We start from the raw sequence: 16,813 nt of genomic DNA, 5'->3' as shown, positions 1-16,813 counted from the left end.
CAGACATCAGGACACTGGTTATACTTGAAAGATGTCAAGGCCCTTATAACTTTGAATGTCCAAGGGAATAAGGATAAACCTGAGGGCATTGATTCTCAAGTGTGGTCTTGGGCCACTGGGAGTCCATTCCCAGCTCAGTCCAAACCACTGAGTTCTGGGTGAACAAGTCTGAGAACCTGCTTTTCACAGCCCCACCCTGTTGCAGTGGTTCTTAAACTTCAATGTGTAACAGGAATCCAAGAGGGTTACTAAGACACAAGCTTCTGAGTCCCATCCTCAGTTTCTGATTTAGCAGGCCTGATGAGGTGCCACAAGGTACATTTTTAATTATTATTTAAGTTTCAGGTGTATAACATTATAATTTGACACCTATATACACTACAAAGCTATCACTTCCAAAAGTTTAATCACTATCCATCGCCATATAATTGATTGATCCCCTTCCCACCTTTGGCTCACCCCCAACCCTCTTCTCTTCTGGTAACCACAGACCTGTTCTCTGTATCTATCAGTTGGTTTTTGTTTTCTCTTGTTTGTATATAGAAACATTGGAATACTACTGAGCCATAAAAGAAAAATAAAATGTTTCATTTGGGACAACATGAATGAATCTTGAGCGTATAATGCTAAGTGAAATTAGTTAGAAAAAGGCAGACACCACATGCTCTCCCTCATATGTGGACCATAGTGATCATTTCTAACGGGCCCCAGGTGATGCTGGCACTGTTGGTCCCAGCAGCCCACTCTGAGAATCATCACTGCTTGTGGTTGTCAACCATGACTGTGTGTTAGATTCTGGAGGGACTTCATAGCTTCTGAGGCAGTATCCCAGCTCCACCACGTTAGAATGGTGGAGGCCTGAGGGGGACTAGGCATCAGCTTTTTTCCAGGTCCCCCAGGGATTCCCAGTGCGTGGCTGAGACAGAACCACGGCTCTAGATCAGTTCCCACACTTCCCTCATGTGGGCTCAGTCAGCAAAGACACACATTACCAAGTCTCTCCCCCTGGAAGTCAACAGGTTAGGATTCAGGCGGCGGTGTGTATTTTAAAATCCTTATTGGAGGATATGTTTTCATTGACTTTTAGAGAGAGAAAACAAGGGAGAGCAAAGCATCAATATGAAAAAGAAATATCTATCAGTTGTCTCCTATATGCGCCCTGACCAGGGATTAAATCTGCAACCTAGGCATGTGACCTGAACTGGAATTGAACCCACAACCTTCTGGTGTACAGGATGATGCTTCAACCAAATATTTTTAACAAGCACTCCAGGAGAGCCTTTCCTTCAGACATGTGAGAAATACTTCCAGGGCTGACTCTGAGACTAAGAGGGGGCTCTGTTCATGGGCAGAACTATCTACCAGGCAGGAAATGGTAGCACAGTCTGGCATAAATGCCAGCCTAGCTCCAGGTTGCTGTTCACCACCTGGCTGTACATTAGAATTTCCTTGTGAACCTTTGAAAACTGTCAATGCCCAGGGCCCACTCCCTTATATTTGGATCGAATCAGTTTAGTGAGGAGTCCAAGACTAGTATATTTTACTATCTCCTCAAATGAGTCTACCATGCATCCAAAGTTTAAAAACACTGTTCAGCCCTAGCTGGTTTGGCTCAGTGAATAGAGTGTTGGCCTGCAGACCAAAGGGTCCCGAGTTGGATTCCGGTCAAGGGCACATACCTAGGTTGTAGGCTCCTCTCTGGCCCTGGCCCTTGTCAGGACTTATGCAGGAGGCAACCAATCGATGTGTTTCTCTCACATCGATATTTCTCTCTGTCTTTCCCTCTCTCTTCCATTCTCCCTAAAAATCAATGGGAAAATATCCTTGGGTGAGGATTAAAAAATAAATAAAATAAAATAAGATCACTGTTCAAATGCAGCTGAAGAAAAAATCTGAACACAATTATACTGTACAGAAATATTAAGTGACTGCTTACAAACCACCAGAAATTAGGAATTTAATACAGAAAAACCATTAACTGAAAGGAATTTTGGGGCATTCAATTATTTTGATTAACCATAGGTCAAGCAGAAAAAGTTTCAACTCTAAAACTGTTGTTTGCTTTTTAAATTATAAAAGTAATATGTATTCATTGTTGAAATTTTGGAAAAATATGGGAAAGTAAATTACCAAACACTACTTACAACCTTTCTACCAAGAGACAGTTATTTTGATATCTTCTAGTCTGTGTGTGTGCAAGGCTGTGGATTTTCAAATACCTTAGCATTCTACTAGGCCAGTGGTTGGCAAACTGCAGCTTGCAAGCCACATGCGGCTCTTTGGCCCCTTGAGTGTGGCTCTTCCACAAAATACCACGTGTGGGCACGCACGTACAGTGCAATTGAAACTTCGTGGCCCATGTGCAGAAGTCGGTATTTTGTGAAAGAGCCACACTCAAGGGGCCAAAGAGCCGCATGTGGCTCGCAAGCCTCAGTTTGCCAACCACTGTCTTAGGCATCTGTTTTATGAGAACATTTCTTACCACTTGTAGTACAAACAACTAAACATAGCTGCTACTATGTGCTAGGTTCATACTAAGTGTGTTGTAGACATAAACTCACTTAAGCTTCACCAGCACTCCTCTGAGGTAGGGCTGCCCTCATTCCTATTTTACAAAGGAGGAAACTGTGGCACAAAAGTTAATTTGTCTAACATCGATTGGGCATTCATGCTGTGTCAAGCACTCTGCAAAATATGCCAAATGAATTCTTTCATTAACTCTATAACCACCATTATTTCTCCCTTTTACATATATAAGGAAACTGAGGCACAGAGAGATTAAACAACTCTCCCAAATCACACAGCTTGTAAGTAGAGGGGGGAAAGAATTCAAACCCAAGAAGTGTGATCATAAAGCCCATTCAGTTAGCCACTCTGTTTTACTTCTTCCAATATAATGAAAAATTCCTTAAGATCATAATTTTAATGGATTTGTATTCTATCATATGTCCATGATTTACTTAACCACTGTTGGACATCTATGTAGATTACATTCTAAAGCACTTTGGGAAAATTATTGTTCACAAACACTAAGCATGTGTCAGATTATTACTTAGAATGAATCCTTAGGAAAGGAATGAGTGGCAGAGCAGGGGCATTATGTTATTTCCATTGTCAAATCTGACCTTAGATTAGCCCCTCCCCTTTACCTTCCCTCAGGTGGTGCGGAGGACAGCTGGCCTTGCTGAGCCTTTCCCATCTCTGGTTATTACAATCTTTTCTTTTTTACTATTAAGTACGTGAAAATAACTTCTCATTGGTGTTAATTTGCATTTCTTTGATCATTAGTAAGGCTCATTTTTTGTCATGTGTCTACATGTAATTTGTAGTTTCAAACAATTTCTACAACACAGTCCACTTTTCAGCTGATAGCACGGTAGGTGAAGCTGACAGGGAGTAGGGAGAGACTCCTAGGCCACGAGTTCTGTGCAACAGCAGCACATAGAGGCCCAGGAACGGGGCAGCTGAGGGGAGTGGGCTGGAGTAGGTCTATTCCCAGCATATAAACAGAAGGCTGCTGTTCTGCAGGAGCCTAAATGGTAAATGACTAGTAAAAATCTACTATTGCCCTGACCGGTTTGGCTCAGTGGATAGAGCGTGGACTACCGACTGCAGGGTCCCAGGTTCAATTCTGGTCAAGGACATGTACCTTGGTTGTGGGCACATCCCCAGTAGGGGGCGTGCAGGAGGCAGCTGATTGATGTCTCTCTCTTCAATGTTTCTAATTCTCCATCCCTCTCCTTTCCTCTCTGTAAAAAATCAATAAAATATATTTTAAAAAATCTATTATTATGTATTATTATTATTATTATTATTATTATTATTATTATTTTGGAATTACTTCTTTGCCTTAAAAAGTGAGGGAGTTCTTCAAATCCTATCTCCATTCCCACCCCCGATAATTTGCTAAGCATCCACTTAAAGCAAGGCTGAATTATGGGTTGAAAAAGTAGAAAATATTTAAAATCAACTTGAAAGAAAGCATTTGCCACTGAGCAACCTAAATGCTTCTGCATTTACTGGCATACACAGTGCAAGCTGTCTTAACGCTGGGCCTGGCTAAAGGTCAATTTCTTTGTTGCTTTTGTTGTCATCAAAATCAGGTTTTGAACATTTAGGTTTTGGGGTACTTAGCAGAACACTTAATGGGTCGGGTTCTATAAGGATTAGTCATTGCATCGCAGCAGGGAGAGGGGCTTGCACATTTCTCCCCCCCCCCACACACCCCTCCCCACTCAGGTGAGCCAGCAATCACAGTCCAAAGCTCTGGAAGCCACGGTCCCTTCCCTTAGGAAATCCTCTGTGACTCTCACCCATAGCCTGAGAAACACTGTAGAAGATGAACTATTTAAAAGTCCTCAGCACTTACTGGCTATAGGTTCTTAGACTCCATGCAAGTCCAAAGGCAAGACAAAAACTAGAACTTAGTAAGTTCAATTGTCACAGATCCAAAAAAGAGAGAGTGAAATAAATCATTAGGGAGCATGTGGTTGACGCCCTCCCTCAGAGTCTCCTTTCTGCCTCTGTCCTTCAGCTGGTGGTGAGTGGGCTCTGTGCACCACACAGCTTCAATGAGCACCATTCGTGCTCCTTACGCTCTCACAAACATTTTCCTGTGTTGCACGACTTTATAGAAAAAACCACATTGCGTGGCTTCTGCTCATTTTCTCAGTGGGTATTCTGGTTTCTCAGTAAACACGTGGTGGACCTAAATGCCAAGAGGTGGCTGAAATCCCAAGGTGGTGCTTGTCTATCTATGTGCCGTGAGCATAATCAGAAGACGAAGAGACATAAATAGGACAAGAATATAAACAGACTGAAACTACCAACACAGGTAATGTGACAGTTTTCTTCCCCTCCCCCAATCTTACACTGTCACCTTAACTTTGTCAAAACTATCACATACAACTCATCAAAATGGCTAAGCATCTGGGTTAAACTTTTTCTATTTGCACAATGCACCTAAATCCCAATGTAAGGAAAACATAGGTTATCTGGGAAGTTTTAAATAATCTATTTAAAAAATAGTCCACATGACAAAACTATAAAGCATTTATTTAATAAATATCTATTTTGTACCTAGTATGACCCTGGCTTGGACAGGCACACGAGAATCCCACATGGGGACAGTTCTGATAAATTTCTCCTTCAGACAAGTTACCAAGGGTAGATATTTATTGGCTTTGATATATAATGTCTATTACCAGCTAAAATGTGTGCTACCTCAGATGGCTTCAAAACCAAGAATATTTTTTTCTAATACCTTTGAGGAAATATGATCAAATAAAACTTTTCTTTTTAAAAAAATTAGACTAATAATTTACATTTAAAAATATTAACAATGGCACATTTTACAAAAACACAGTAATACAGGGTGGGAAAAAGATAAGGAAAGCAGAGTGGAATGCGATAGCCCAAATAAATTGTGTTGACAAGTTCAATGAGACAAACAAGGTCTTTATACAGAATTCCTGGGAGAACAGGACAGAGAGAGACAGAAGTTACACTTGCAAACAACTCCGTGCTTTATCACAGAAAAGAGGCATGATACCAACAAAACAACAGATAAAAACGGTTTGGAAAATATGTGAAATATAAACATGTGAAAAACAACATGTCTAAAGGAAAAAAGGTAAACTTAGTCACCTAACATATAAAAGCTAATGATGAAAAAATTAGGAAACATTTCCGTTGGTTTACGTGACTCATTTCCAACCACAATATTGCCTTTCTTTTAAAAGTAAAAGCCTACTTAGAATGGCAATATTTGAATGACTTTAACCATAGTTTCACACACTCCGGGATTACCTTCTCAGTGGACTCCAAGATCCTTAGTTGCTGTACCAACTTGCTACATCTAGTTCTGTGCCCAATTGCCGGTGGGCATGGGATAGATGCCCTCCCTCCTCCATGAACAAAATCCTGAATCCAGTCCCCTTGGGCAGCCCCCAGAGTCTAATCAGCTGTGCTTCCCTGTGAGGTCTGGGTGGAGGGTGGGAGGCCCCACTAAAATGGTCCCAGGCCCAGTGACTTCTTCCAGCTGCAGGTCTGCCACCTAGCAGATGCTGGCGCTGCCATTGCCTTCAAACGCTGGCATCATGTTCTGGACCAGGGTGGGCTGCAGCACTTCATTGCAGTCGTTCCTTCAGAAGGCGCTCCCCTCCAATGGGTCAGTCAGTATTACCCAGATGCACAATCTGAGCAGAAAGGTAGCACGTGCCACCTAAAGAACCTCACACTCAAAGAAGCTCTCTCCCTCTAGACAGGCAGAGGTGTTGAGGCATCTCTTTAGAGTGACTCATATTCACCAGCCCCAGTGTTAAATGTCTGACATGTTTCTGTGATAGGCTCAGCTACCTGTTGCTACAGAACTTGCTCTTAATGCTCTTTGTGCCGGAAGCCTGCTATCTGATTTGTCAGCACGCCTTGGTATATTCAATATACTATAGTGTGTAAATAACCCTCTATATAAAACATCATCTGTGTACCATCATGATGTAAAGGCCTCCTCGAGCCTGTGGAGAGCCTGTGTCAGACCAAGGGCACCGATCAGTGGAGACTACTGGACTTGCATTTCACTGCAGGTAAAACCCAGGTGAAAGTTGGGGCAAATGCCTTTCTTCCCTCCTTCAAGATGTGGGCCTCCTCTTTGAGTGCTTGGTGGCTGCACCTGCATTTACCACAGGCTACTAATCATCTTCTGACAAATCTCCAAGCTTTAGGGAGAAAGGGCTTATAGATAAGAGTGGAATGCAAAGAAGATGCCTGCAGTCAGGCCTGGGAGGTGGGAGGGGGAAACCCAGTGAGCATGTAGCCAATCCTCAAAGCCAGTCAAAGCTTGTGGCACTTGCACAAGGCTATGAGACAATAGGTGACCTCAAGCTTTCAATGCACCAGCAGGGAGCAGTGTGGCAATACTGCCGGGAAAGAGTGGGCATCTGCCCTGGGCGCTGGCCAGACGTCGTGGGCTCAAATGCCAACACACCACGTTCTAACTGTATGCCTTCTGCAACATACTTCACCTCTCTCTGCCTCTGATTCTTCATTTATATTAAAGAGATGTTAATAATTCCTTTCTTTTGAAGTTTGTTGAGATTAATGAAATAATACATTTAAACTGTTTAATAAAGTGTCTAATATAATAAATTCTTGTTTTTAGTTATTATTACTATTGTTAATCCAATGAAAATAAATTCTCAGTGGAGTACATAATTCTGAAACTCTTTTTCTCACATCATCCAAGGAAGAGGGTGAGGGGCACAGAGGAGAGAAGAGAACTGTTTGTCTCAACATGGTGATTATTTTAGATCTGTATTGTCTTTCACTAAGTCGTAATCTATAGGCCTTCACAATCACAGGAAACAATGATATAGCTGACTGTCATAACAGACTCTGTCCCTCCGGTGCTGCCTGGTCTCTAAGGAAGAGCTACACCCGTTTCCATAATGATGATGTAGAACAAACCAATATTTAGTTTATGAAAACAAAGCAGGAAGAGCAAACTACATACGATTCACTGTCTCTCACATATATCCAATAGGTAAGGCAGATTATTTCAGTATTTTCCTATTTTCTCTTTAATAAGGATATATTATATTTTACGAAGTTAAAATATCTTCACTAGTATAGTCCATACACTGTCACCATAGACAATGAAAAAAAATCACATCCTAGTTTCTCACTTCCCTTTCATGTTTCTATCACCACCCCTCCCTTTTATATATTCATTCATTTATTCAATGGACATTTATGGAGTGTTCTCTGTGCCTCTGACCCTCTATTCTTTGGAAGGTAAGCTTAGAGCACTGAAGAGCAGGGGAGGCAGCCGCCAGAGAGGAGTAAACCAGAAAGCCTGAGGGTCTGTAAAGAACCAGTCCACATCCTCTCCCTAGACAGACAAGGACCCTGCACCGCGGGGGCGCTAACCAAAGTCCTGAGGTCCCACAGCTGGTGCATGTCAGTGTGTCAGCTAGACTCGCGTCTAGGCTCTTTGTACTTTGTTAAGAACTCAGAGGGATGCAGTTGACCCTTGAACAACCCAGAGGCTGGGGGTGTCAATCCCTCAGTGCTCAAAAGCCTGAGTATACTTTTGACCTCCAGTCATCCCTTGGTGTCTGCTGGGAATCACTTCCAGGACCCACGTGCATACCAAAATGGTCAAATCCCTTCTATACAATGGAGTAGAATAAGGCATACATTCAAACCTCTGCATCCACAGATCCCCAACTGCTAATCAAAAATACTGTTTTCCATCCACAGTTGGTTGAGCCCGCATTCACATCCATGTTGTTCAATAGTCAGCTGCAGTCGTCTTTGAAAGAAAGTGACTGGAACTGAAGGCCCTCTCGGTTCGTTTTTAGAGCCATGTTTCATATTTTTACTATTCAGTGTCTCTCATTTGGGTATTTCCCAGCTGGCTAACCAATCCAATGTCCCAGCTAAAGAATAAACTCCACACTAATAATTCTCCTCTTGGTGAGGCCACGGCTACCAACAATACAAATGAAGCTCTCGGCTGCACTGCTGAAGTCTTCCCCTTCTAGAAATGCTTCCTCATCAAGGATCTCCCAGGAGTCTCATGTTCCAAGGGCCCGACCTGCTTCCTGCTGGGAAAAACTGATGACTGTAAAGCAACATAAGAGTGTGTGCAGGAGAGAGAACGAGGGTCCCGGCACTTCCGGGGGTTTACACTGCTTATGAACCAAAACAAAGCACCTCAGAAGAGGGCCTACAAAGAGACAATGGGAAAAACAGGAGATCCGAACCTTCATGTGTGCTCATGAGCACAACAGCTCAAACAATTCTGACTTTTCTCTGTGAAGAGGTCAAAATAACAACACCTAACACTTAGGATATGAAGCAAGCAGCTAAAAGACAAGTAATGCTTGTGGAAGTATGGTTTTATAAAGAGAAAGACCTACATAGAAACAGATGTTAAACTTGCAGCATTCCTTTTTTGGAAAACCATTATAAGCAGGATATGATTTGAGAGCAGCTTAAAAAGCCTCTGAAAGTTAACTGTTTACTATATCCAGTAGCACTGGCTAGAATGGATGTTTACTGATCAAATATAAACCTCCCAAGAGGAGACCCCAGGTCACCACCACATCAGAGACTCTCCTAGATTGCTCTGTCTCTAATTAGTTACAACTGCTGCTGATGGCAAGAGATAATTACAAGTCATTCTCATGGTTAACTAACAAAATTTTTTACCAGAATTCCTGGGGCTAAGCAGAGAAGAACCTATTATGGTGTCACTTTTAGATTCAAATCTCTGCTTTGTTACTTTATTTTACAGTTTCCTCTAATTATAATATTTCAAAGGAAACATGACGGAAACCGTGAATGCCTGATAACAGTCTTTTATATAGTTTAATGGTAGTTACAGCTACTTGGATTTTAAGCAGCAGTTTCCTCCACATATAGATAACAGCCAGCTTTTCTCCTTTGTCTCCTCTTTTCCTCCTTAATCTGTGTGTGTGGGGGTGTGTGTGTGTTGGCAAGCAAGCTTTGGAACAAGACAGCATGTGCATAAATAGTTAAACTTAGTGCAAACTGATGGACTAAAAGAATACTTCTCATTATAATCTTTGAACACAGATGTAAAAAGAAGCTTTCAGGAGCATCCTTTTTGTATTGCTGGAGAGAGGACAGAGATGCCACTTATGCACTCAATAAGTATCTGTTGTTGATTGTATGGCAAAAATAGGACATAATAAAACTCTGGCATTAAATGATTTGATCTGTAGAATGCTGACTGGGTGCTGTTTTACAGACACTCCTGGTTTCCCAGCTATGCACGTAGGATTACCATAGTGACCTCCAACATGGCTGTGAGGGTTTTCTGTAGCATGTGAGGGACTTTCTTGCAAAGCCTTCAGGCAGTTTCAGCATCACAACCTGTTCATTGAGAAAACTTAGGAGTGGTTTAGCCTTTAGATGAGCTCTGTGGAGTCAATGATGCAAAGGGGAAATGCCAAGTCTTTAGAGCTCCTAAAAGAATGGTCTGTGAAGAGGGCAGGGTTGAGGGTACATAGTTAGCACCCCCACCCAGCCTGAAAACTGCCCTCATCTATAGCCCCTTCACCCACAACGGATAAAGCTCAGACTCCCCTGCCCAACCTCCTGTCCCCTATCAGTCCCTCCCCTGCTCCCAATGGCTGGCCGCAGCGTCCCCGGGCTGCCCCAAACTACCGATTGTTTCTCTCAAAATTCTAAGAGAAATGGGCAGTGGTCATCAGGGGCTCTGGAGTTAAACCATGATGTAGAAGCAAGAGGAGAACAAAAGTCACTGACTGTGAGCCCAAATTCCTGGGAAGAGTAACTGTCTGTGAAGGGAAGAGGCTGATCAGCAGAGGAGGGAGAATGCAGGGAGGCAGACACAGCAACATTGTGGGACAGAGACCCAAACAGTCCCCCAGGGGACAATTCCAACCCAGAGAGACATCAATGGACCAACCGTGGCTCCCAGCTTCCTCATCCCCACGTGGCATGAGGCCTGTGAGTCTGTTTCCTCCCTGTGGATGGTCCATGAGAGTCCCTACTACATTCTCACAACAACTGCCCCCTGTCCACTCAGGTGGGCTCAGCTTCCTGCACCTGCACATGCCACCAACAAGGGAAACTTTACCACCAGGACTAGTGGGCCTACGGGAGTTTTTCTGAGTCTGTTATTTCCTCATCCCTACTTCCCTGCTCATCTCCCAAGAGTTAGTGGGTCCAAACGAGGCCAGCAGCACTGCTACCTCAACTGTCCAGCACAGGAAGCTGGCATGCCTCCTTTCACAATGGAACCCCCCCAAACTAGCCTCACACAGCTCCTCTCCCTGGCAAAACCTTCTTCACCTCCCATCTCACGTAGCCAGTGGCCTGAAACACTCCGCACTTACACAACTGCCTTGCCATAAAAGGACTAGGTTTCATCCAATGTATTTCTGATAGATGTTTGAGTGTTTGATAAATGCGAAAGTCTTTAACAGGAATTAGCAAAATCAGAGATGAATGAGAATGGTGTCAGCCCTCAGGAAGCTGACAATCCTGTGGACTAGGAGAAAGTGTTGGAAGAACACAGGGGAGGGTAACTTCAACTGGAAGAAGCTGAAAAAGTCAAACTGGTAAGGTGGGTTTCCGGGGAAGATGGGGAGGAGAGGGTTCTGGGGGCTTCTGGGCAGGGCTTAGAGAGTGGGGAGCACATGGTGCCCGTGTGGCTGACACCCTGGAAATGGAAAAGGACATAAGAAAGACACATGTGGCTCAGAGGAGGAGGCCCACAAGGTCTATGAAAGAGCCGGGGGTTGGCAACGCAGGCAATGGGGCCAGGAAGGCGCCTGGGCTGGGAGTTGCACAATCAGGGTCAGAGTCCATCATTTGTGCTTTACATGCTTGTAAAGTTACCAGCCCTGAGACGGCCAGTGCAACACACTGAATGTAGCTTTGGAAAACAATAGTTCTCTAGACTTCAGTTTGGATAAACAACTGTGTAAAATAAGAATAGACTCTTGGTCCTGGCTCCACTGCTTGAGCATAAGAGCTTTTTAGCAAGTTCAGTCAGTCCTTAACCTCTCCTCACAACAGAACTGTCATTCTCGGCCCATGTTGGGTGATCGGCATCACTTGATCTAATGATTGTGGAAGCTCGAAGCACAGCCTCTTCAGCAAGTTAGGAAATACATATTCCGAATGTTTGGAAATCTGGGTAAGGCTCCATGTCTGTCCTCTTTTTTTTTTTAAGTTTTACTTGATATAACCAGCCCTTACATACTTCTGTTCTAAGATGATGTTAAATATCAGGGAGGGGGAACTAAATCCTGACCATTCTCACCGCACCCCAGATTATGGGCAATCCCAACTTCATTTATGTAGTCCTGAGCACCGTACACAGAGAAGCAGGGTGACGTACATGTTTCTAATTGAGGGGTGACAGGACGTATTCCTTACACAGCTCCACACAGGAAAGGGACATAGCTGGGCTCTGAGAGCAGTTTCACATCCATTTGAGCTGTTGGGAGGGCAGAGGACAAGGAAGTGTGAAAGGACAGTCCAGCACTGAGCAACTGTGAAAGGCACGCAGAGGACTGAGTACCCCTTCCAAACAGGGCAGGCCTCACACGGCCCCGTGCTGCTGTAGAGCGGCAGCAAGCAGCCGGCCTGACAGCTCCCCTCCACTGCTCCCAGTGGCCCGTGCCAAGTCACCAACATTCTCTGGGCTTCACGTTCTTTGGCTATAAAATAACAACATTGTCAGCATGCCTACATCACCATCCTGCCAGAATAAAACAAACCGACTCTGTCCAGCCCCTGGGTCTTCCAAATGACTATGATGGCCATCTTCCCCGGGAAGTCAGTGGAGTGCTAAGGAAAGTCAGTGGAGTGCTAAGGACAGCCGCAGTGTGGGGACACACACTAAGGTGGACCTCAACCCACTAGAGAAACTACAGGAAGGAGAGCCCTTGTGACACTTCCTAGTCACCTTGACGGCTTGGAGTTGCACAGGGCCATTCTGGACCTCACCTTCCCCCCACAGACCCAGAGGCCAGCCCAGCAGGGTCCTATGGGACAGGCCAGGCTGCAGGGCCACTGCTGTATTCATCCAGTGACTCAAGGCTGGGACCTGGCCTGCTATCATTTATTTACCCAGATACAGAATTTATGGAAGCCAAAGTATTATTGGTTTAATTTTCCCTTTCCTTGTTTTTAATTTTTAAGCTGTTAACTATTAGCACCTATTTATTTTCTCCCAAAGAACATTTTTTTCTGATGAGAAAACCTTCTGCCCACCTTCCTGTTCATCTCCTGTTTTCAGTTCTCTATTGACTACTTAAAAACAAGCCAACAAACAAAAGACATCATTTCATTACAACCCAACTCAGCTGGTCTCTGAGGCTTTAGGCACCGGCACAGATATCTGTAAGCATGTATTATGCATTTTCTCTTCTCTCTCTCTCTCTCTCTCTCTCTCTCTCTCTCTCTCTCTCTAAATTTATCTTTATTGTTGAAAGTATTACAGACGTCTCCTTTGCTTTTTTCCCATTGACCCCTTCCACCCTGCACCCCCTCCTCCCAGGCCTTCACCACACTATTGTCTGTGTTCATGGACTATGCATATATATGCATATAAGTTCTTCAGTTAATCTCTCCCTATGCATTTTCTCTTTCAACCCTATCAGGCAACCTTCAATCCCAAAGCTAGTATACACCTCCGAAGTTAATCAGTCAACCTCAAGAATAGGGGGAAGAGGCTAGAACTGTCAAGATCTCTGTCATCTGTATGAAGACATCCCAGAGTAATATGAGCCACTCATCTGAGCACTTCACTCATGTCAGAAGGAAAGACTTCTAGCAGATCAGGTGATGCCCAGACACCTAGAGATCCCCAGGAGCCTGCTATCACATAGGGGCTAGAAAGTCCTGAGCAATCTGTGGACAAGTTTGGGAGCCACACTGCCCACACAAAAGTCTAAAGGGGATTCTATCACCTCCCACTCAGGGACCCAACTCTCATCTCTGATCTAGACCTTCAAGACTGGGGGAGACCGCACACAGCCTACATGGCGCATGCATTTCACAGCCATGCATTCCACGGATTCCACAGCCACTGTCAGTACCTCATTAGAAACTGAGCTGTCTGCTTCTCAACGGTTGTTACAATGGTGGGAAGAATGAACTGAATCCATGAGCATACAATAAATGCCTTGTATGCCCAACACTGTAATAAGCTCTTTGGACCCTGAAATACAAGGTAGAACATACATATATGCAAATCTGTGTCGTAGTAACTAAGCTGGCCTAATTCTCAGACAACTCATCCATAAGCACCCTCTTCCTAAGTTCAGGGAACATGGATCAAAAGAGACTTAAGCTCAAGAGAGCAATGGACACAAGTGTGATTTGTGAAGGGCAAGGTTATATGAAAGTAGTTTCAAGTTCTTTTCCATTCTGGGTCCCCCCTGACCTGGTTCCATCAATGATAACTCTTCCCTTCAACCAGAGAAATGGCCTGACTTGTCCACACAAACCTACTTTTACTACCCTGGGCATGAAGAGTGGTGATCACCTTCACTTTTACTTAATGACCAAGGTGTCAGATGCTCTGAATTATAAGAACAAAATTCCTCCCACTTTTTGCCTGAAAGCTATCAACAAACAAAAAAGATCCTTTCTGTAAAAAGGTGGCTTCTAACCATTAAAGGCTACTTCACTCCCCTTTCTGGGTACTTGTTTGTTTCCCTTAAAGACAGGTCCATTTCTTGCCAGTTGCATACAATTTCATAAGATGCTCAATACAGGCAGAGCCCTCCTTCCCTGGTCTGAGCCTGGTCTCAACACAGCGTTAAAGACAAACAGTTTTATGAAGTGATGACAAAGGTTTCCTCTAGGTCCAAATGGCTTGGATGAGATTGCAGGGCTCCTCTCCCATGCTGGCTCTGTGGCAAGCTGCCGAAATTCCCTCTTTTTTAACCCTCTTATTCCCGCAGCCAACCCGGCCTTTCTGCTGGTGTAAGCAAACACCCATAGATGCAGCTATATTGAGATGGGACCCACACTGGGGCCAGTATGTGTGCAAGGGAAACATGGGTCGGGAGCCAGTGGAATTATATGGATACATAAGGAGAAAGGTGTTCTTCTTCACAAACGGAGGGAAACACAAACCTCTTTCAACTCTGTATACCAAATACCGAAACATATTAGTAAGAAAGCCTAAAGTACTAGGAATGTGTGCCTGACATAAACTAGCTTTTACAGAGTTTTTAAGTGATTCCTAGCTGAGGCAATATCAGGAAATTACAAGAGAACAGAGAAGTCGAGTACTGAAATGCAGTGTTTAGTAGGACAGAATTTGTTTCCTCACCACTGCCTATTGAAGGCTTACTATGGCCCAGCCGTGTGCTCAGTGCTCCTGGAACATCCCAGTACCTCAACACACAGCAGTGTTCTTGTCCCTCAGCCCATTCCCCTTGACACCAGCCAATTATAAGGAGTGGAGGATTTTATTACATACCTACTGCCAAACCCCAAGTCGGAAGAACATGGTGGGTGCACACTTACCCCTCCTCAGACATCCTGGCAGCAGAGGCGCTCTGGGGCTCTCCTCGGGCTCTCAGTGCATGGTGCTCATTTTCAGAATCATTCACATGTCTTGTCCCCAGGGACGCCTTACTGTGTGGGAAGGCAGTAGGGGCATCCTCACATCCATTCAGCAAGCCATGACCCACTCTCTCTCTTGCCCTTGCTGGCTGGCGACCCTCATGTGGTGCCGGAAGATCTCTTGACAGCTTGTATCCATGAGAAATCAGGAGGTCTTCTACACTGTACATAATGTACTGGCCTCATCCAAGCTCAGCGACAGGAACAGTCATCATGGCAGAACCCACGCTGAGGGGACAATAGAAAGTGTTCGTGAGGACTCACTAATTCTCCCTGCAGCCGCATCTGATACCACCTCCTCCTTCACCCTGAACTAGACCCTGGTTATGAACGCAGCACAGTTCCTGCACAGAAGGTGTAGGGATGGGGATTGCTGCCTGAAATGATTCTCTGTCTTATTCAAGTGGAGAACGTGGATGAGCAGGGGCTCTGTAGGGTGTGGCGCTTATTCTGGGGACCCGTCGGATGACTGCCTCTTGTAGAGGAGTCCAGAATGGTGTTTGAGCAATGAAATGATTAACAGTGTCCACCATCCCTTGACCCAGTCATCTGAAAACAACAGGCATAACGAGAGAGGACAAAATAAATACAGACTCAGAAGCTGCAATTACTACTTGGTATTTCTAAAAACAGAAACTACTAGTGTCCAGCTCAATCTTATTATACTTCCCTGCTTTCATTCTTTAGACATACCTTTCACTCTAAAAGGGCAGAATGGGACCTTTAATCAACATGGAGCCATGACATACTTGAGCATGATACACTGAGCAAGCGCAGCTGCCCTGGGGAGGTCAACCAGCTGCTGAAAACAGGTCTTAAGTTTTGAGGCTCATAATAAGAAAACACATGACACCCTTATCAAGCATACACACCCAACCCACTGTACCATCCCAAACTTCTCCCCACATTAAACCTTTAAGAATCAAATTTCTCCCCAATAAATCGTGGGGAAACATTCAACATCTCTGGGCCAGTGGTGTCCACATCTGAGTTCTGCCATGGTACACGAATTCACGGCAGCTACTTCCCAGAATAAACTGTCCTCAGGCCACAGTACAAAAAAAAAAATATATGGGCAGGAACCTGCTTGAAAGCATGTGTTTTTTGAAAGCAGATGGGGCTGCCATGTTTCTTTTTACACAAAAGAATCTTCTTTCCTAAGTCTTCTTGTTGTTAATAGGGTGGAAGGTAGTTTGATCACATGAATCTGAATCTGGCTCCGCAGATGTTGTGATGCTGGCCTGGGCAAGAAGCACACCCAGGCCAGGCCTGTAAGAGCTGGCCAGCTCCAGCCCCGCTTCACTGGTGGGCGGAAATAGCACCACAGCAGCCCCTCGAACAATGGCCAGGAAATGCCTGCTGCCCGTGTGCAGGTGAAAGGAGATGCGTGTGCTTCCTGTCGGTGGGGATTCTTAGCGAGCCATGTGATTCTTCTGACTGCGCATGTCCTTCCTCCTCACCACATGCTGGATTCCAGCAGCAGCAAAGGCTCGGTTATCAGCATGGAGCCTATGAGACTTTGGAAAGCTATACTTTCCTATGAGGTTCCTATATGTTATGTGAGGTTGACAAGCTCTGGCAGTTGCTGCACTAGTAGAAAAATCTCCATAGCAATTCTGCCATCCCTGACACTACTGCTGCATGTATTTTAGGGAGTTGTACTACTTGG

At 44.4% G+C, this 16,813-nt stretch overlaps 1 protein-coding gene across 5 annotated transcripts in view; it reads right to left on the bottom strand.

Annotated features, from left to right (window-relative positions):
- The window catches only part of JCAD (junctional cadherin 5 associated), a 52,331-nt gene that overhangs the window by 16,668 nt on the left and 18,850 nt on the right, over positions 1-16,813 (bottom strand). For 4 of the 5 annotated variants that reach the window (XR_009454708.1, XM_059711901.1, XM_059711893.1 and 1 more), the window contains one exon: positions 15,046-15,372. Coding sequence is in view for 3 of the 5 variants with exons in the window: in XM_059711901.1 (XP_059567884.1) it covers positions 15,046-15,314 (269 nt within the window). In the remaining 2 variants the exon portion in view is untranslated. Of the gene's footprint in view, positions 1-14,998; positions 15,373-16,813 lie in introns of those variants that run through there. The other variant, XM_059711923.1, reaches the window with a different exon arrangement.

Source organism: Myotis daubentonii, chromosome 1 (assembly GCF_963259705.1).
Source record: "Myotis daubentonii chromosome 1, mMyoDau2.1, whole genome shotgun sequence".
Classification (NCBI taxonomy): domain Eukaryota; kingdom Metazoa; phylum Chordata; class Mammalia; order Chiroptera; family Vespertilionidae; genus Myotis; species Myotis daubentonii.
This window is presented reverse-complemented; position numbering and strand designations above follow the sequence as displayed.